The sequence below is a fragment of the Palaemon carinicauda genome, chromosome 10 (genome assembly GCF_036898095.1).
Source record: "Palaemon carinicauda isolate YSFRI2023 chromosome 10, ASM3689809v2, whole genome shotgun sequence".
NCBI classification, from domain to species: domain Eukaryota; kingdom Metazoa; phylum Arthropoda; class Malacostraca; order Decapoda; family Palaemonidae; genus Palaemon; species Palaemon carinicauda.
In genome coordinates this window covers 112,932,566-112,955,396 of record NC_090734.1, presented here as the reverse complement: position 1 = coordinate 112,955,396, position 22,831 = coordinate 112,932,566, and the positions used below count along the sequence as shown (strand labels likewise).

General features: G+C 38.8%; 1 protein-coding gene across 1 annotated transcript in view; it reads right to left on the bottom strand.

Moving 5' to 3' along the window:
- The window catches only part of Pih1D1 (PIH1 domain containing 1), a 203,722-nt gene that overhangs the window by 62,237 nt on the left and 118,654 nt on the right, over positions 1-22,831 (bottom strand). The window contains exons 3-4 of the mRNA XM_068381368.1: positions 14,191-14,376; positions 10,672-10,818 (exon numbers count right to left, since the gene is read on the bottom strand). Coding sequence (XP_068237469.1) covers positions 10,672-10,818; positions 14,191-14,376 — 333 coding nt within the window. The remainder of the gene's footprint in view (positions 1-10,671; positions 10,819-14,190; positions 14,377-22,831) is intronic.

Sequence of the window (22,831 nt, the reverse complement as noted above, 5' to 3'; positions counted from 1 at the left end):
TACTTTGGCGCAGCTGAAAGACGAGCCATGATAATTTTAGTGAGGGATAACTACCCCATCCACTAGTTAGCGGGTGGGGGGTGGGGTAGACTGGCTACCCCGCTCACTCACACTTCTCGGCTGAGTAACCACTTTGCTTTATGGCAGGACTTCTCGGGGGACAGGGTGGCGGGCCAATTTGTATAAATAGCTCCAGGTTTGTATACTAGGAAAAATACAAATTACTTACAAATTTGTTATTTGTTCCAGCGTAGATACAAACCCTCCGCTATTTATAAGGTAACCTACTCTTAGGAGGGAGGAAGTCCTCACCAACTGGCCTTGGTCATGACCCGGGGTCCTCTCTATTTCGATCTGTGTTTGATAGTAGAAGGGACCCTACCCTCGCTAAAATCAAATGCCGATATGAGGTAATGCACTGACAGCGGCCTGCAGAAGCTTGTGTGTGAGTGAAACTAACAGTGTGGCTTGTCTTTAACATAGGAACTCGAGTACAAAATCTATTGTTCTAAAGACTTACCCAATACCCTCCCTCGAAAAGGTATTGGGGACGTAACAAAGTATTCTTCTATACTTAGGAGGCACAAGGGAAATGAGTCTTACCTGCAGAGAGGTGAGGTCAGCTATGCTGAGGCTTGCGGAGCTGTTTTCCCCAGAGGGGAGAAGGTAAAAGGAAGAGAGGAGCCAGTCATTCTTACTCATTCACCCCAGACTAATCCGGGTAACCTCAGCCCTCAACCCTTTGCTACTAGTCGATCAAGGAGCCTGAGGTGTTCAGACCATTTGTTGTGCGACCACCACAGGACCAATGGAAAAGGTCTCCATGTTCTTGTGGGTTACATCTTTGCAGGTAGTGGGCCGTGAAGGTCGATTGACGCTTCTACATGCCCACTTAAAGTATCTGCATCACAGTAGTTTCTTGAACGCCAGGGACGTAGCAACGCCACTGACGTTACGAGCTCTGGGTCTTAGGATGGAGGAGAGTATAGATTGAGAATAACCTCAATTGCCTTCTGATCCCAGAGGGAAAGGAAATCCTTGAGGTCCTCCTCTTGACCTTCCCCGTGCTGGTCAACAGTGCCAACACACGAGGGCGAGCTGGTATCGTTCTTTTAAGGTAACCCCACACTCTCCTCACTGGGTAAAACCCCAGTTGATGGGTTTTCGGTTACCAAACGAAGAATCTTTATTCAAAATGGGCTGCACCTAGGGTACAGCACACTCGGATTTTGAGTCTTGGCAATCAACTCAGGAACACCGCTGAGGATTACTTCTCCCCGTCTCCTAGGGTAGGAGACATCAGAAGATGGATCATATAACACACTAACTCTCTTGGTCAAAAGCCCAAGTGAGTAGAAAGGCTGTCTTCCGTGTAAGGAAGCGATCTGCTGCCGGGTATAAGGTTCGTAGAGAGGGGCCTTCAGAGACTGAAGGACCCGAACCGCGTTCCCAGGAGGAGGTTGAGATCTAACTGGGGACAAGTTATCTCACACTTGTATAAGTAAAAGCATCGATGGGAGAGAATCCCCTTCCACGACATCAGTCACATAGGACTGAACACTTCGCCTGGAAGACCGACACTGAAAAGTGTCTGAGGTGCTTGGACATCTTTTCCGTAACTTGTTGCGAAAGGCCTCTCTGAGAGGAGTGTGTAGGATCGTCCCAGGCGTGAAGTCGAAGCAAAGCTACGGCTTATGAAAGTGTTAGCATGTGGCTGCTTGGAAGATCGTGCCGTGGGGGAAGATCCCTCGGAACTCCGTCAGGAGCTGTAGAAGGTTCGGGAACCATTCTGCGGGTTGCCATAGCGAAGCTATTGGAACTCCGTCCGGGGCTGCAGAAGGTCCGGGAACCATTCTGCGGGATGTCATAGGGAAGCTACTGGAGTCATTGATAAGATTTTGCTTGTCCTGACTTAGCTGAGGACTTTTTCACCAGAGCGAATGGGGAAAAAAAAAACAAGGCACACCCCTAGTCCGCCCCACCGATCTTGGAATACATCTTGTTCGAGGGCCTGGTGTTCCGGGACTGGGGAACGGTCGAGTGGGAGCCTGAAGATCAGGGCCGCTGCGAGCATAACCACAGTCGAGAATATGACAAAGTTAAGACTTTGTTGGATACAAGATGATTCCAAGACACTAGGAGCCCACTAACCGGGTGGTTTTGCAAGCACATTCCTGTACCAGGAATGATGCGAGCAGATGGGGGCAACTAGTTGTCCTCTGTCCATCTGAGGCTTCATATTACATCCATGTCTGTCAGTAGAGCCCGGCAGGCAATGGATAGAAGGAAGCCTGAATTTTACTTTCTCCCCTTCCTTATGTTCATTCTTTCTGAATGGAGGGCTGTAAGGCAGTGCCGTCTTATATCCTTACATCCATTCTGCTTGAGTGGCCGGCAGCCGGGCGGGTGGAAGTTCTCTGGTTCTTTTTTACTGCCGACCGGCATAGGTAGCCTACCATTGCAGGCCGGCAACAGAAGCACACCATAAGATCTGCCGGCTGCTACGATTAGCGGCCGGCAGCCGGGTGCTAGTGTTTATAGTTGCCGGCCGGCACTCTAACTGAACCAGCGATCTGACGCCCAGTAGTCTAAAGGTAGTATACCTTGGAACTATATCAAGGTACGTGCCGGCCGGCAGGTTATTATATTGTATACAGTAGCCAGTATTTTTACAGTATAGTATATACTGCATGGAGAAAACTATAGTATGGAATATATTGTAACACTAAGTTCTTCCAACATACTTGTGTTGCTTTGTACAGCCTTTTGTTGAGACCATACAGAATGAAGAAAGTGAGTTCTTTCTTTATTAAATTATCCAGTATATTAAAATTCTTTATAATGGTGTGAGCTACACCTACATTTTCCTCTGGGAAATATGATGAAGGTTATTCTAGAATAAGATTTAACCTAGTTTTATTATCTGGAAGGTTATAGCAATTGGCTGGGCAAGAAATACAAGTATGTGTCTTTCCTTCTTTCCTTTCTAGCTTAGTTATTTTAAGCTATATATATATATATATATATACTGTATATATATATATATATATATACTGTATATATATATATATATATATATTATTAGTTATCCGGTGATATGTTTTTCACTTGATACTCATGGTATTTCTTCTCTTTACAGGAGGACCATCCGAAGTGTGGGAGCATGTTCTGCAACGTCCCCAGCAAAAACTTCAGTGGACATGAGTTGTGCAGGAGGCAGGCAGCATGCGCAGTCTCCAAAGGTGATCTCCGGTATTGGGACCCTCAGGTATGTACTATTTGCACTAACCTGATTACTGAGGCATTTGACCCCCTAAGTCGGCGGAGTCAAGGGACGCAGCTAGGGAAAAGCTTCGAATCTGGGTGAGGGGCTTCCAGAAGAATACTTATGGCCCCTATCTTCCAAGCTAGAAGATGAGGGCTTACCTTTTTCCTAAGGCATTGGCGGATGCAGTGATTCCTCAGCCTCATGCGGAGATCCCATTAGTTCAGATTCCGGTTGATTCTGAAGTCTCGGACGCCCTACAAGACATCCAACTGGACGATAAGATGTTTGAGGTGTCTGAGTACACTGAAAAGCACCTTCTGGCAGAAGGCAAAGAAGAGGAGCTAACCCAGGCTCCTGATACTGAGGAAGAAGAAATCGACGAGGGGTTGGTTACATCGGTTCAGGCCCCTGAACCTGTTCCCTCAACATCGTCTGCTATCCTAGATGATCTGGGAAGGACTCTCTCTTCCATCGTTGAAATGATTCAACACATGCAGAAGAAGAATGATGAAAAGGAAGCTGCAATGAAGTTGGAGATGCGGAGACTTGCAGCATCACGTGGGCCCCAGAAGAAGCTCAACGTGAAGGATCTTCCTCTGTGCTCGGATGCCAATCCTTGGAGGTATGCCGAGCACATGCCTATGACATTTGGGAAGATTGTCATATCGGAGAAGTTGGGTTCAATTCCCTTTGAAGAAGTGGAATTCTGGCCCAAAAATGAGTCTTACCCGGACTGCTATGTCCGTCTCAGGAAGGAGCCAGCCTCAAAGGAAGAGACGGAGCTGAAGGAGGTCATAGTTTTTTATCATAGTAAGGCACAGGCCTTACTGACAACTCAATGAAAGAGAGGGGCTTCACAAACTCAAAGGTACCAGCTTTGAGTAAGACGCATCCTTCCTTTGTGGCTTCTCCTACCAGAGCCTTTCCCTTTATGGAGAAGGGATTTAAGGCTGCATTGAAGGCGGTTGAGGCACGGAAACCATGTCCCTCCTTGGAGGAATGTAAGCCACTGTCCCTGACCTTACCCATGGACCAGAAAGACTGGAAGGACGTTCATCTTACCTTCTCAGTCGGGAAGTTGGAGGCCGATATTGCCGGACGTCAGTTCGGTGAAGACCTTCCAAAGCTATCAGATTTTCTCTTGTGCCGGGAGCAAGAGACAAAAGAGACTTTCTGCATCGGTGTCATTACAAACGACTCTGGAAACGATGGCAAGTGACCCCAAAATCCAAGATACGTTTAAGGTAGTGGCCAAAACCCATCTGGCCACAGTGACAAAGGACCTCTATAGTTTCATCAAAGCTAGGAGAGCTTGTAGAGAGTTCGTGTTCGCCTCGGCTGCAGTGAGGCACGAATCGAGGAAACTGACCTCCTCTTGTATATGGGGTAAGGACTTCTTCCCTAACGAAGTGGTCAAAGAGGTAGTGGATAAGGCCGCCACAGAGAATAGGAACCTTCTCCAGAAGTGGGGCCTAACTCTTAAAAGAAAGTCTTCCCCGGATGAGGGTCCCCAACCTAAAAGGAAGACTAGGAAACCTAGGCTATTCTCTCGCCAGCCAAGCCTTATAGACAGCAGCAGCAACAACTTCCCGTGACCGCAGTGCCTCAGATGGTGGCACAAACCCCAACCATGTACTAGTTGGTACCTCAAGCCGTGACAACTCAGTCACCGGCGTTCAACCCAGCATTTGAAAGGCAGACAACTACCTTTCGCCCAAGAGCTAGAGGAACAGCCAGAGGTTCATCTAGACGCCCTTCAAGAGGAAGGGGGTTCAGGGGAGGATGCGGTCAAGGAGGCAAGGCATCAGGTCAACAACAGCAGAAGTGAAATGCTTCCGGTAGGAGGGAGACTCCATCTTTTTCGGGATCGTTGGACCTTCGATCCCTGGGCCCACAGCCTAATCAAGAATGGACTGGGTTGGAGTTGGTACAGCACTCCACCTCCGTTCCCACAATTTTTCCAACACTCTACCCCCATTCTGGAAGAATATATTCGAGAACTCTTGGAGAAAAGAGTAATTCGAAGGGTAAAGTCCATCAGGTTCCAAGGAAGGCTGTTTTGTGTTCCAAAGAAGCACTCAGAAAAACTCAGAGTCATAGTAAACTACAGGTTCAGGATGCTGACACTTCAACACATAAGGACCCTACTACCCAAACGGGCATACACTGTCTCTATAGACTTGTCAGACACTTATTGGCATACAGTATTCTAATCAGTCGTCACCTCTCCTCCTACCTAGGGTTCAAGCTACAACAAAGACTTTATGCCTTCAGAGCCATGCCATTCGGGCTAAACATAGCCCCAATGATTTTCACAAAGCCTGCGAACGCAGCTCTCCAGTAATTACGCTTAAAGGGAATCCAAGTAGTGGCCTACTTGGACGACTGGCTGGTGTGGGCAGCATCCAGGACAGAATGCATGCAAGCTTCCCAAAAGGTGATCCAGTTCCTGGAACATCTAGGACTCAAGATCAACAGAAAAAAGCCTCGACTTTCTCCATCTCAAAAGTTTCAGTGGTTGGGAATTCATTGGGACTTACTGTCACACCAACTTTCCATCCCTGTAAAGAAGAGGAAAGAAATAGCAGGTTCTGTCAAGAGACTACTAGAATCCAAAAAGATATCAAGACGCGAACAGAAGAGAGTGCTGGGGTCTCTTCAGTTTGCCTCAGTAACAGACCCTGTTCTAAGAGCACAGCTAGGGATGCAACCGGAGTTTGGAGAAATATGCATCAAACGCGCGAAGAGATCTGATAAGACCAATACCGACTCATCTGCGAACGCTTCTCAAGCCATGGACCAAAGCCAAGCAACTGAAGAAATCGGTACTTCTTCAGCCACCTCCCCCCTCAATGACTATTCATACAGACGCTTCGAAGGAAGGATGGGGAGGTCATTCTCACCGGAAGAAAGTCCAAGGAACTTGGTCCAACCTATTCAAGAAGTTTCATGTAAACTTTCTGGAAGCCATGGCAGTACTTTTTACTTTGAAGAAAGTTTCTCCTCGCCACTCGTTCCACATAAGATTGGTACTGGACAGCGAGGTGATAGTGAGATGCCTGAATCGACAAGGGTCGAGGCCACCTCAAATTAACCAAGTGATGTTGGCCATCATCCGGCTAGCGGAAAAGAAGAGATGGCACTTGTCAGCAGTTCACCTTCAAGGGGTCCGCAATGTGACGGCGGACGCAATATCCAGGCTCACGCCGATAGAGTCAGAATGGTCCCTGGATGCAGGATCATTCTCTTTCATCTCGAGTCAAGTCCCGGAACTGCAGATAGACCTCTTTGCGACAAAGGACAACAAGAAGTTACATCATTACATGTCCCCGTACGAGGATCCTTTAACAGAAGCAGTGAACGCTATGTCCCTCGGCTGGAACAGATGGTCCAGAATTTACCTGTTCCCTCCGCACAACCTTCTATTGAGGGTCCTCGACAAACTGAGATCTTTCAAGGGGAAAGCGGCAATAGGGGCTCACAAGTGGCCGAACAGCGTTTGGTTCCCTCTGGCATTAGAACTACAGCTGAAGTTTCTGCCGCTACCGGATCCAGTTTTGACTCAGCGAGTTCAGAAGTCGACTGTCTTCCCTTCATCACAGAAAACCCGGAACCTGCAGCTCATGATTTTCTCTCCCTAGCGGTGAGAAAAAGATTCGGGATATCAAGAGACAGTATAGACTTTTTAGAGGAATATAAGTCCAAATCTACCAGAAGACAATATGAGTCATCATGGAGGAAGTGGGTGTCCTTTGTCAAGGCAAAGAATCCACAAAAGATCTCGACAGACTTTTGTTTATCATTCTTCATCCACCTCCATGGTCAAGGTTTAGCAGCCAACACAATATCTGTAAGTCCGCCTTGACAAGACCTATTCTATATGCCTTCCAGGTCGACCTCTCTAATGACATTTTTAACAAAATTCCGAAGCCCTGTGCTAGGCTCAGACCATCAGCACCTCCGAAACCCATTTCATGGTCTCTGGATAAGGTTCTTCATTTTGCTTCAATGATGAATAATGAGGAGTGTGCTTTAAAGGATTTGACCCAAAAAGATATATTTCTGTTTGCACTCGCTTCGGGGGCTAGAGTTAGTGAAATAGTAGCCCTCTCGAGAGGGGAAGGTCATGTTCAGTTCTTAGATGGGGGAGAACTGAACCTTTTTCCGGACCCAACGTTTCTTACCAAGAACGAGCTACCCACCAATAGGTGGGGTCCCTGGAGAATCTGCCCTCTGAAGGAAGATGCATCTTTATGTCCAGTGGAGTGCCAAAAGGTCTATCTTCGTAGAACTTCAGACTTTAGGGGAGGACAGCTGTTTAGGGGAGAAACATCAGGCTCAAATTTATCTCTGAAGCAATTAAGGGTGAAAATCACCTATTTTATTCGCAGAGCGGATCCAGATAGTACACCCGCAGGTCACGATCCGAGAAAAGTTGCCTCTTCCTTAAATTTCTTTAATAATATGGATTTCGAACACCTTTGCTCATTCACTGGCTGGAAGTCATCCAGAGTATTCTTTAGACACTAAGCGAAGCAAGTGGTGCAACTGAAGAGGTCTGTGGTAGCAGTAGGTAGTGTTGTTAAACCTGCTGTTTAAATCTGCGAGGAACAGTGAAATTAATTGGGATGATTAATTCTAGGGTGGGTGTGTAGTCACGGACTGTTTCTACAGACTAAGTGTTAGGCCACTAAGGTGTCCTTATCAACTGTTCCATAAACAAAGGTGAACCAAGCATAAGTGCAGACACGTGTGCCAAGCGTTTCTGACGCTAGTGTAATTAAGTAGTAAGACAGACTATAATAATAATATTAATATTTTGATATTAAAAGTGGCGCATATATGTTTCCTTTTCAGATGAAACAATATTTTCTGTTTTACTGTGATCCTTATGCTTATCTATTTGTTCATCCACATCTTATAATCTTATAATTGTCGATTAACCTATATATTTTTATTGATTTTCAATAAACTAGTTCTTTGTGAAGCTTGCGTCTTATTCGCCTATGTCATTTTACTAGAAAATGTACAGTATTAGCATTACTCTTAAAACTATGGATAATTTTAACATGAATAGTCCTAAAAGATAGTTCCTTGCTACAAGCAAACATTTACTGGTTTATTCTTTCCCCAAGAAGTTAAGACTTCATACCCTATAGGGATGGTGGTGAATATGCAAAATTTATTCCTATACGGATATAAACCTTTGTCCAATCCAGTGATAAGAACAGGCACACCGGGGGACTTGTCGATATTTCATACTGACATTGGTGGTTCTTATACAAACTTTGCTTTATAACATATAGGGTGAGACCACTATACTGGCTTGTCTGTTAGTCATCCATAGGTATATGTACTCCTCGAGACTTTCCAGAGTCGAGTATGACTCTTCCCTGTAGGGGGCAGGAAGCACTAACATGGTTTATGCTTAGATGAAATGATGTATGACGGTAACATCATAGGTCTCTAGGTCTATGCTGACCAGGAAATACTTTCTTGAGAGTACGGCACGATTTGAGAATCCACAGATACAGTAATGCTCTGGTATACTTCCATCAGGACGACATGGCCTGAGCCCAAAAACCGGATTTTGAGTGAAGCGAAAAATCTATTTTTGGGTGAGGTAGCCATGTCGTCCTGATGGACCCGCCCTTCCTTTTTATAAAAGGGCTATAGAACCCCTCCCTATAAATGCAGTATCTGTAGCACCTCGTGTATCGCTACAAGGAATGAAGATGGCGCCGTCGGCGGCATTGTGTACACACTCGAAGCGGGATAGGAGAGGTACTGTACCTTATTAACGGCTCTCCTTTCATTCTCGTTTTTTGTTTTCTTGCCACTTTGACCCCTCGAAGTGTTAATTCTATTCGGGGTGAAGATAGCTATGTGGCGTGTCAAGAATACGTCCTCTGATATTATGCGATATCCCATGTTAAGTTTATTTAATGATAGTTGCTCCAGGAGTTAGAATTCTGGATACCTTAAGGTAAATTCTCTGGGAATATCACCGTAGTTAAATATACCCTAGGAAGCTACCCTAAAGGAACTTCCATCAGGATGACATGGCTATCTCACCCACAAATAGATTCCGTTTTCTAATCCTGTCTTGCCATTTAACTCCAAATATCCTTCTGAGGGTTTTGTTCTCAAATCTACTAAATCTATTGGAGATTGTTTCATTGACATACCATGACTCATGTCCATAGAGTAATGCCGATCTAACTAAACTGATATATAGTCTGATTTTTATATGTAATTTCAGACGATTTGATTTCAAAATTTTACTTAACCTAGACATTGTCTGATTTGTTTTTTTCAATCTTTCACTAAACTCTAATTCTAAAGACCCTGTATTGGAAATCATAGTTCCTAAATACTTGAATGATTCTACCTCATTAGTCCTTTTTTCTCCCAATGATATTTCATCTTCCATTGCATACTCTGTTCTCATCATCTCTTTCTTTCTTCTATTTATCTTCAGCCCAACCTCGTGTGATATTTCATGCATTCTAGTAAGCAAGCATTGCAAATCGTGTAGTGTTCTGCTAACAAGGACAGCATCATCAGCATACTCTAGGTCTGCTAAATTCCTGTCATCAATCCAGTCCAATCCTTCTCCACCATCTCTAACTGTTCTATGCATTACAAAATCCATGAGAAGGGTAAACAACATAGGTGACAACGCATTCCCTTGGAGTACTCCGCTGTTCACTAGAAATTCATTTGATAAGACTCCATTTACATTAACTTTGAATTGCTATGCTCATGAATAGACTTAATCAAATTTACATATTTAAGAAGAATTCCATAACGCAGGAAAATCCACAAAATTAGCCGGTGCACAATATCAAAGGCTTTTTCATGGTCCACAAATGCCATCAAAAGGGGATTTCTATATTCTACACATTGCTGTACAACATGTCTCAAAATGAAAATTTGGTAAGTGCAACTTCTACCTTTTCTAAATCCTGATTGTTCATCTCTCAGCTTTTCATCAATCTTTCTCTCTAGTCTCTTTAGAATAAGCATACTATATATTTTCATAACAACTGACGTAAGTGTTATGCCTTTGAAACACAAAAAGCATTTAAAAAATGGAATGACTAAATAGCAAAAGTATACCTTGTATATTTTCCTTATGATACACCCCGTAAGAGGGGAGTGCTATTAGTTTACTTTACATAATGCGCTGTAGGATCTATAAAGTGTCCCTTCATCCCTTGACTACATCCATTTCTTAGCCTTCTACTTCACCCCCTTCTTTTCCTATGTTTTGCTGTGAAACATCTTTTAACCTATTCTTAACATTGCACCTGCAAGGAATTGTCCCTGAATGGCCTCCCTGACCCCCGTGCATGGCCATATGGAAAAAAATCTACGAAATAAATCAAAAGAAATCTTACCGTTTTTATCTAAAGTGAGTTTGTATTTCTCCTCGATGCCTTCCATTGTAGCGATCATGAAGAAGTTATTGAAAAGGGGATTGTTTGACATCTTGGAGAAAAACTCTGGACTGATGACCACGTCATAAGCTACACACAATTCCCCAGCTGTTGACCGAAAGAAAATTTATGAAGTTGTTGTATACGACCTGAGAATGACTGGAGGTAGACTAAACAGCACGGTAGATGTCAATTTACTGTTAGCCTTAACTGACATGAAAATCTGATAATAAATAAAGAATCTCTATTATTTAAAAAAAAAATAAAAGTAAAGAAAAGGATACGATAGACAGAAAACCTACCAAATTCAACTACCAGTCATGATGATTGTATACATGCTAATTTGTAGAAGCCTAGAGTCCTATCATCTTTGTAAGGGTAACAGATTAGATTTGACTAGGAATAACTATATTCAGCTAAGAGCCGTTGCTCAGAGTTTATGCTTCAACTGAAAAGTACAATACATTTCAACCATAAAAGAAAATCTTTCTGTTACAATCCAGGAACATAAGTGGTGGACTACCCTTAAATCTGCACTCTTTGATGTAGACTTAACAGTTTCTTCTTTACTTGAACCTGATGACTCTGTTACTCACTGTCCAAAGCAAAAGGCAATCTTTTTGGCTGGTGTGTTTGACAGTATGTCGAGTAATGAGAAACTCGATCTTCCTTATTCCTATTCTCCTGAGGCTAAACTAACTAATTTAGCTTTTCAGTCCTGTGAAATTGAAACAATATTGATGGAGGTTCATGCTTATGGAAGTGTAGACCTAAATAGTATTTTTCCTTTGTTTTTGTTTTTATAAAAACTGCAGATTTATTGGCTCCTCCTAAGTTGTCTGTTATTTTCTGCATCTTAGCAAGAAGAGGTTCTTTAAGCACTTTTTGGAAAATTGAATATGTTACTCCATTACATAAATGTGTTTGTGGTAGATCTAGCTCAGCTGATTACCACAAAATTTCCATAACTCCAACATTATCGGTAATTTTTAATATCTTATGGCAAAACGTTTAAGTAATCAGGTGTTCTCTTGTTTGTAATTTGGCTTTTTTCAAAGGCCTTGGGGCATCTGATACCCTTCTTACAATCTCCAACGATGTACAGAAATCCCTTGACTGTGGTCAGGAAGTTTGTATGACTAGCCTTGATTTTAGTGCTGCTTTTGACTGTGTTAATCGTGAGGCTCTTGTTTTCAAACTCAAACAGTTGAGAGTACATGGTTTTTTTGGGGGGGATCATTATTGAAGTTTTAAGTAATAGATAGCAATGAATTGTTGTTGATGGGAATCACAGTGAGTATAGGAATATGATATCTGGTGTTCCTCAGGACAGTGTTCTTGGCCCATTACTTTTCATAATACTGTACAAAATATACACAATATGTGGTTTGGCCTATAAAGCAAGTTCATTTGCATCAATTCCATCTCTTAAATGTAATCTGTGGCTGCTGAATCCTCAATAGAGGTCAGTTAGAATTAGTGCCTGATGCAAATTACAAGGTATGGAGTTGAACCCCAAACAAAATCAAAGACTGTAAGTAGGTCAAGGACAGTGGCACCTGAACATCAAGATTTGTGCAATGATGTTTCTTTAACTATATACTATCCCTTCAAAATTTTAGGTGTGAATCTTGATAGGAAATTTACTTTTGAGAAACACATTCGGTCTATTTCTTTTTCAACTGCAGAAAAAAAAATGGCTTATTAAAACAGTATTTCAAGATTTTCAGAGATCAATATATTCTGAAGAAGTGTTTTAATTCTTTCACTCTACCCTGTTTCGAGTGTTGTTCTGTCTGTTCTTCAGCAGCTGACTCTCATCAAAATTTGCTGCTTGACAAGAACTTGCTGTCTATTACATTTCTTATTCCTGATCTGGATGTTGATCTCTAGTACTGTCGTTCAGTTAGGTCTTTAAGCTGGTTGCCTAAGATATTTATAATTCTGACAATCCTTTGCATTCAGATATTTCCAGACTGTACCATCCTCTTCATAGTACTAGCTATGCAATTAAATGTAAATCTTGCCTTCTCCATCATAAGGCTCATTACTGCACATTATTCTAGAAGTCTTCTTTCAGCTGTGATCAAATACTGGAATGATCTTCTTAAGTGGGCAGCTGAATCGGTGGAACTTCACATGATCAAACTTGCCATAATTGTACCTATGTTGAACATGTTGTTATTATTATTATTATTATTATTATTATTATTATTATTATTATTATTATTATTATTATTATTAGTTGCTAAGTTACAACCCTAGTTGGAAAAGCAGGATGCTATAAGCCCAGGGGCCCCCAACAGGGAAAATGGCCCAATGAGGAAAAGAAATAAGGAAAAATAAAAGATTTTAAGAACAATAATAACATTAAAATAAATACTTCAGATATAAACTATAAAAACTTTAACAAAACAGGAGGAAAAGAAATAAGATAGAATAGCGTGCTCGAGTGTACCCTCAAGCAAGAGAACTCTAACCCAAGAGACAGTGGAAGACCATGGTACAGAGGCTATGGCACTAACCAAGATTAGAGAACAATGGTTTGATTTTGGAGTGTCCTTCCCCTAGAAGAGTTGCTTACCATAGCTAAAGTCTCTTCTACCTTTACCAAGAGGAAAGTAGCCAATGAACAATTACGGTGCAGTAGTTGACCCCTTGGGTGAAGAAAACTTGTTTGGTAATCTCAGTGTTCTCAGGTGTATGAGGATAGAGGAGAATACGTAAAGAATAGGCCAGCCTATTCGGTGTATGTGTAGGCAAAGGGAAATAAACCGTAACCAGAGAGAAGGATCCAATGTAGTACTGTCTGGCCAGTCAAAGGGCTCCATAACTCTCTAGTGGTAGTTTCTCAATGGGTGGGTGGTGCCATGGCCAACCTACTACCTACCTACATAAATCTCTCTTCATAGCTTATATATAAAAGATAAATCTTACCATTGTTACTCATCTTAAGGTCCTTTATATTAATCATTCATTACTTATCCTGTAATTTATTTATTTCCTTTATTCCTATCCTCACCGGGCTATTTTTCCCTGTTGGAGCCCTTGGGCTTATAGCATCCTGCCTTTCCAACTAGAGTTGTAGCTTGGCTAATAATAATAATAATAATAATAATAATAATAATAATAATAATAATAATAATAATGCAGTATTATGTTATCACCATAATGGAGAGCAATGCCGTCAGTGCATCTGAAGCTGGTCACTGAAGCCATTACAGAACTAAAGGGTCTTTGAATCATTTCTCCTACAACTGCTCCTACTGTTTATCCTTTTACTTTAACTATATTCCAGCAGCCTTTCTTTAATTTTGATGTCCAATTTTTCATAACTAATTCATAGTGCATTGCAGGATCTTTTCAACATTGCACCTAACTTCTAAAAAGCCTACCAGGGCCCAAAGTACCCAAACCATATAATAACCAGGGCCCAAAATTACATAGAATCATAAAATATAATAAAAACAGTAGACTCACACTTGTCCTTCTCACTGTGAGGCTGTCCGATGGACATGGGAACTCTGAAATCCGAAGGCTCCTCGGACTCAAGGATGGAGATGAGCTCCTCATCGGAGATGTCCTCTGGAGTGGGAATGGCATCCGAAGTACACACGTTAATAAAGACCTTGTTCTTCTCCTCGTCTCGGGTCTTGACGCACAGGCCTGTTGAAAGGGGAGGGGGATTAGAAAAGATTAAACACAAAGACAGATGAATCATAGGATAAATAAAAAATTAAACACAAAGATAGATGAATCATAGGATACATAAAAGATTAAACACAAAGATAGATGAATCATAGGATACATAAAAGATTAAACACAAAGATAGATGAATCATAGGATACATAAAAGATTAAACACAAAGATGGATGAATCATAGGATACATAAAAGCGGTTTAATTATGGTTAGGACATTATATATACTATTTTGGCACGTCGTTTTTTTACACTGTTGCCATGTTAATTGTAAACTAACATTTGTTATTTATGATGTTTTATTATCTTACTTTCTTAGCTTATTCCTTACTTCTCTTTCTTTTCCATCCTAAGGCTTTCCCTGCGAAGGCCCTAAGGCTTGTAGCATTCTGCTTGCATTATTATTAAAGGAAGGAGTTTTACCAGCCCAATGAGTCAAGCTTGACTCTCACAGGGCTGGCCCGAAAAATAAATCGGGATATAAAGAATTATAAGATTATCAAAATTCAATTGATAAGGAAAAAACAAATAAATGAAAAAACATAATTATATATATAAGTATATACAGTAAATACTTATAATCTTTAAATATTCTAAATATGGGTGAATAGATGGATGAATATATATATATATATATATATATATATATATATATATATATATATATATATATATATATATAGATATATAGATATATATATATATATATATATATATATATATATATATATATATATATATATATATATATATATATCTATATATCTATATATATATATATATATATATATATATATATATATATATATATATATATATATATATATATATATATATGAAATCTGAGGGATAAAAATAATTAATTATATATTAAATCTATGTAATTTAAAATGAATTAGTACAAAAATCTTATGGAAAAAAATTAGATTCTATCAATAATACGTGAATTCCTTAAAAAAAGTTAAAATTCTAGAAACAGAAAAATTACTTTATTCAGTTGAAATGTCAGAAAACGTTTTCTGACCAAAACATATCTCTCTCTCTCTCTCTCTCTCTCTCTCTCTCTCTCTCTCTCTCTCTCTCTCTCTCTCTCGCTGAAAAACTTTACAAACCGAAAATATATGTTTAATAGATAAAAAAGTATCACACTCATTGCACATTGGAACAGTGCCGTGAGGTGTACTCATTAAAAATTCATGGGTCAATCTCGAGTGCCCAATTCGTAATCTGGTTAAAATTACTTCTGTTCTTTTGTGTCGAGGAATCCCAAGGAGCAACCTTCGGTTTAATTTGCCTTAATTTATTATTTTCCGGCACATTATTCCAAATATTCTGCCATTTTTCCAATATGAAATGCCTTAATAATGTAATCAAATCTCCAACTGGGAGGTCAATGTTTTGTTGTGGTAATTTAATGGCTTCTTTAGCAGCAGCATCCGCCTTTTCATTACCAACAACTCCAACATGAGCCGGTATCCAGCATAACTCGACACTTACACACTGAGAAGATAATTTACTTATAAGGTCTTTAATTCTTAGGATCAAGGGGTTCCTATGAGTATAGTTTTTAAGGGCCACTATGGCACTTCGAGAATCTGAATAGATGACAAATTTAAAATTCTTCCTGTCTTCAATTGTTTTAATAATATTGATTGCTTGTAAAATGGCATATAACTCTGATGTAAATACTGATGATTCTTTTGGCAACGATAATTGTTGTGTTCCATCTAAAGATACTGCAGCACATCCAGTACCCATTGGGGATTTAGAACCATCAGTATATATTGCATAGTGAGGACATTTTCTCTGAATATGTTCTATGGTAATTTGCTTTTGGTGACTCGGAGTATAAGTGAATTTTTTTTTGATAAATAAAACAGATGAGAACAGATTCTTGTCCTTGCCATAATCCAAGGTGGGGGAAATAAAGATGGCTGGATAAGATTCACTTTAACGTTTGTTGATTGTAACAGTCTGTTTGCCCTAATTGGGAATGGTGGTTCATGGCTGTTTATAAATATATTCCTCTCATTAAAAAGCGTTTTTGTTGGAGAATTAGTGGATGAAATTTTCAATGCACTCCGCATTGTTAGAAAATCCCGATGCAAAGACAATGGGGGTTCTCCAATTTCACATAAAACTGAGAGATTTGGGGATGATCTAAATGCTCCGCTACAAATTCTCAGCCCTCGAGTGTGTATTGGATCTAAAGATTTCAAAGTTGCTTCTGATCCTGATCCATATATTGGGCTACCATAATCAATTCTTGATAATACTAATGTTTTATACATCATTAGTAAAGTTGATCTCCTTGCACCCCAGGTTGTGTGAGATAATTTCCTCATTAAATTAAGAGCACTGTTACATTTGGATTTATATATAAGATACATGTGCTTTCCAATTCAAATGGGTGTCAAAAATTAGTCCCAAAAACTTTACCTTACCTTGAAATTGGATTATACGTTGAAGGGTTATAAATAATGTTGCTGCTGCTGCTACTACTACTACTACTACTACTACTACTACTACTACTACTAATACTACTACTACTACTATTATTATTATTATTATTATTATCAATAATAATAACACAATCAAAACATATTACTTTAAATGTTAAGAGGTACACAATGATGGCCATTTTAAAACATGACGATATATTACTGTGGATCTCATAACAACAACAACAACAATAATAATCATAGTAATAATTATGATAATAACACAAATACATCTCAAATATCTTCAACTCGTGGTAGGAGGTTACAAAACAAAGTCGATTCTATTAACGCAGATAGAAAGGGGCGTCGGTGGTCTATTGGAAACATCCCTGGCTAGCTCGATAGTTTCTACAAGGTTTTGCAATCTCACCATCCTTGTCAGCTAAGGGGGGGGGGGGTGTCTATAGATCTACTCGCCAAGTCATCAGCAGCCATCACCTGGCCCTCTCTGGACCTGGCTTGGAGAGGGGCCTTGGGCGATGAGCATATGTCGCTCGTTTGCGACAACGTCGTCATAACTCAAATACAGCTATTTTTCAGGAGAGCCATTTTAATCAATTAAAACACACTCATATTAATGTATGTCGTTAGGACATTTAGCGTCTCTGAAGCGCATCAATTTTTTTTTGCTACAATTATGACACTTTTGCCAAAAAAATTAGCATTTGAAGATGAATATGTCTATATGGATAACTCAAAAATGAATTTTTTTGAGTTATGACGTCGTTGTCACAAGCGAACGATGTATATATGTTCAGTCTCAAGGACATTTTGTCCTGTCCCTTGCATCTACAATTCGTGAACGACCTTTACACGTGACATAACACGAATGAAACATTACGTAACTAACATTAGACTGACGCAACATGCCCCAAATGATAAGACACTTTAGACTCACTGATTATTATACGTTAGGGAAACAATGTGGCGTCAGAAACGTGATGGTCAGTGAATACAAAGATGGTGTAATTGTTTATGGATTTCATGATAAATCTGAGAGATCAGGGGCTTCAGTATTAAATTATTGATTTTCTCAGCAAAATGACGTCACATAATCTATTATTATCTAAACTTTGAATGAAAAGTTCGAATCGATAAAATTGACTGGAGAGAGAGAGAGAGAGAGAGAGAGAGAGAGAGAGAGAGAGAGAGAGAGAGAGAGAGAGAGAGAGAGAGAGAGAGAGAGAAATAATTGTACAATAAAACCAAGCAAGGAGTGGACTAAAGATGATAATATATGATATATCAATATTTGATATTACAGATTTTAATACAGTATAACAATTGGAAACAACTAAGGATTAAACAGGAGACATAAAAAGAGAAACGAAAACACTCCTTACAATATCTGATAAGCCAAACAACACTAAAAGCTGATAACACAGCAATGGTCTGCTTATCGCATAAGCTTTTAAGAGAGAGAGAGAGAGAGAGAGAGAGAGAGAGAGAGAGAGAGAGAGAGAGAGAGAGAGAGAGAGAGAGATTACAGTATAGTAATTATCTTTTAAAGGTTTATTATCTATTTTATTCCTAATGGTCTCATTGCGATAAGATACCTATATTATTTGCTACAATTAATGCTCTTATTGCAATTAATAAGATACATATACTTGCTATTATAATATTCTTATTGTATTGAATAAGAAAAGTACAATAATTGCTATACTTAATGTCCTTATTGCAATGATTAAGATGCGTATAATACTTGCTACAATTAAAGAAGTTAATAAGATACATATACTTTCTATTATAAAGTTTATATTCCATTGAATAAGATACGCATAATACTTCCTATTATAAAGTTTTAGGGTTACTAATAAGATACTTGCTATTACAATGTCTTTATTGCATTGAATAAGATACATATAATGCTTGCTACAGTTAATGATCTTAATTTTAATTAACAGGATACATATCCTTGCTATTATAATGTTCTTATTACAACGAACAGATATGTTTATCATCATTATCCTTATCATGAAAGTCTAAAAAATGACTGCATGTATAGAACCAAAGAGATGCTATAGAGACCCTTGAATTATTAATGATTTTGCTAAGGGGGGGGGGAGGGGAAATGATTGATTTCTTTACGAAATCAGGCGTCGCAAAGCTTAAAGGTCACATTCAATCAAAGGTTGGTAAGATCATGAAAAGCTACGAGATACGTGAACGGGTGGAAGTTAAGAATTAGTAAATCATTGATATATTCATGTTTATTCATTTAATATCCTATTACAATTCTTTCTTTTGCCTTGTATTCTATATATCTAATATACCATGTATGTATGTATGTAGGTAGGTATATATATATATATATATATATATATATATATATATATATATATATATATATATATATATATATATATAATATATATATATATATATATATATATATATATATATATATATATATTATATTATATTATATATATATGTATATATATATATATATATATGTTTATATACATATATATATATATATATATATATATATATATATATATATATATATATCTATATATATATATGTTTATATACATATATATATATATATATATATATATATATATATATATATATATATATATATATATATATATATATATATATATATATATATATATATACAGTATATATATATATATATATATATATGTGTGTGTGTGTGTGTGTGTGTGTGTGTGTTACGAATAGCAAATTATGAAAATTCCCAAGCTCCAAACTCACCTGTTTTATATTACATAAATGCGATACACACGAGAATACCTCCGAGCTTTGAGAATAATACGCAACTACCAGACGTTAATATGTATGAACCCCGAGTATCTGAAGGCCCTTTTACTTTACTCTCAAAACCAAACTGGGTAAGTACTCTACTTTTAACGTGAACTATTCTAAAATCAACCTCTTAAATCGGCTCTACGCCAGGGATACGAGCAGTTCTCTGGATTAATTATTGGTGATCGATATAATATACACTTTACAAAAATATATATGCATTCTATAAAAAATAACAATTCAAACGTAATACCAAAATTAAATCACTTGAAATTTAAATCTGAACTAGACCTTAGACTTATGACAAAATGACACTTCAAGAACAATACAATCACTTGTTTCACTAGAAATTAATATATGAAAATATTTAATTTTGACCATTAATGAAACATTTTGACACTAACACTACAGAAAATAAACAATAATTATACCTTTACATAAAAATAACTGTTACTCATACAACCTGTGGGCTCACACAAGGTTACCAATCAATTAAGCAAAAATAAATGCACTTCACTTTTTAACCAAATCACACAGGGCTGGGCACAAAAATTTTTTTACAATATAAAATGTACTTACATAAATACACGTAAATTCTTTCAAATTAAACCCCAAAAATAACCAATGTTTTAAAGCACTATATACATTGGAGGGAAAACACTATGGATGGCTAAATAGGTGCTGGTGAGAGGATTGTTGGACGTTGGCTCTTTCGGAATGTCAGGCTGGATCTCTCTCCTATGCAATGTTAGGCCCTTATATGTCTTCCTAAGTCACACTGAAAACTTCCAGTTGATTCAAGCAATGTATTCTCAATGAGTATGCAAAAGATCCGGGCAGGCTTTTGCGGCACCAGTGTTGCCAACTTAGCAGTTTGAAGTATGGTTCTATCGTCGCATGTAGATGGCAACATTCGGCTAACTCCGCCCACCTCCTCTCGTAACATTAATAAAAAGGAATAAGTTTAGTCGAGAACCTTAATGCTTCTTCCAAACACATAGAAACATAATGCAATCCCTCGTGTGTGTTATACAGCATACCCTTTAACAAATTACATAGGATTTCGTAACCAAACTACCTGAATAAAAATCTAATTCTTTGAAATAACATAAATTTACATATATGGAACTGAATGAAAATATAACTAAATGAATGACGACAGTCTTATATAATTTACATATACTCTATTTACTTAATCCTACAAGAGTGGAACCCACCTTATGAGCTGGCTATACATCTCTTTAAGACACAAATAAAATATGTGAATAAAATGATCTATTTTCATGTTACACCAGCTTTGTAAGATAGCTCCCCCAGCAAAGATTATGTAATCTGGGCCTGAATCCACCGATTCAGCCTGAAATAGATATTCTGCAACCATGTTCTCTTTACTGGATAAATGCTTTATATTAATGCAATATGGTTGCAAACATAACGACCATCAAGTTAACCTTTGATTATTATTCTTCAATTTATTAACAAAAGTTAAAGGATTGTGATCTGAGTAAACCGTCATATCTACATTCTGTGGTCTATTTACATAAACTTCAAACTTCTTTATCGCTGTGATTAGCGCTAGCAGTTCCTTTTCAACTGTCAAATAGACCCACTGATGCTTCTTCAGCTTTGACGACATAAGATAAACGGTTTGAACAATTCCTTCCTTGCCTCCTTGCAATAGGACAGCCCTAATCCCGCTGTCCGATGCATCCACTTGTAAAAGAAATTTCTTGTTGAAATCCGGTGCTTGCAGTATCGATTTCGATGTTAATCTGGCCTTTACCTTGTCGAAGGATTCCTGACACTCGCTGGTCCAAACAAACTTTTTCTTGGGGACTGTCAAATCCGTCAAGGGTTCGACTGCCAATGAAAAATTTGGGGAAAACCGTCTGTAAAATACTGCCATTCCTAAAAACCATTGTAACTGCTTCCTTGTTGTGGGGGGTGAAGCTTTCCTTATTCCTTCGACGTCAACGGCTAACGGGGCGATTTGCCCTCTTCCGACTTCAAATCCCCAGTACTGAACTGTTACCTTTCCAAATTCGATCTTCTCCAGGTTAATTGTCAGATGTGCTCCTCGCAACTTTTGAAATACCTTCTGCAGGATTCGGAGATGTTCTTTCCAGGTCGATGAATATATCACAATATCTTTGAGATATACACCTACTCCTTCAATTGATCCTAGAAGGTTATCCATCACTCGTTGGAAGGTGGCGGGTGCATTCTTTAAAGCAAAGGGCATGACTGTGTATTGATATAACCCAAACAAGGTTATAAAAGCTGATAATAACTTTGTGTTGTCGTCCAAAGGAATCTGATAATAGCCTTTTAACAAGTCGATCTTAGAGATGAACCTCGCTAGTCCAATGTTATCGAGTAGTTGGTTTATGAATGGCAATGGATAACTGATTGAATTCAACTTTCGATAGTCCATACACATCCTGAAAGATCTGTTGGTTTTTTTCATGAGCAAGCATGCAGAACTGTAAGGGCTGGAGCTCTGTTCGGTTAATCCATTTTGCAACTAGTCCACTTCTTTCCTAATGACCTCTCGGTAATACGGCGACAGTCGATAGGCGCGTTGTTTGAATAGTCTTCCCGTGGTCTTAAGGTGTATCTCAAGCCTCGTCAAGTTAGTTCATTTTGGGATGTCTGAGAAAATTTCAGGGAAACTTTTAATCAATCGGCATAATTTCTCTAGCTGCTTCTTGTTCAAATGCGTTAATTTCTCTTCTAAGTTCCTAACGTTGGACGAATTATTCACTTTGCTTACAGCCCCTACCTCATATCCGTCAATGTATTCCATGGATGGAATGGTTTGCGTCATACATACTTGTGAAGCTTCGCTTAAGTATGGTTTCAATTAGTTAACGTGAACCTTCCTTTGACTTAACGTATGTCCGTTACTGACCTCCAAAATCCGGAATGGTCCTTGGAACTTGTTGGTGAGTAGGTATCTCCTTATCGGTAAGAAAACCAACACCTGTTGTCCTACCGCAAACAGTCTGTTCTTTCTTTTCATATAAAATATTTTCTTAATTTTTCCTTGGCTTGTTTTCAGGTTTTCAAGGGAAAATTTTCTTTCTTATCTACAGATTCTTTTCCTCAAATTCTCGACATATTCTCTATCTGTTTCCTCT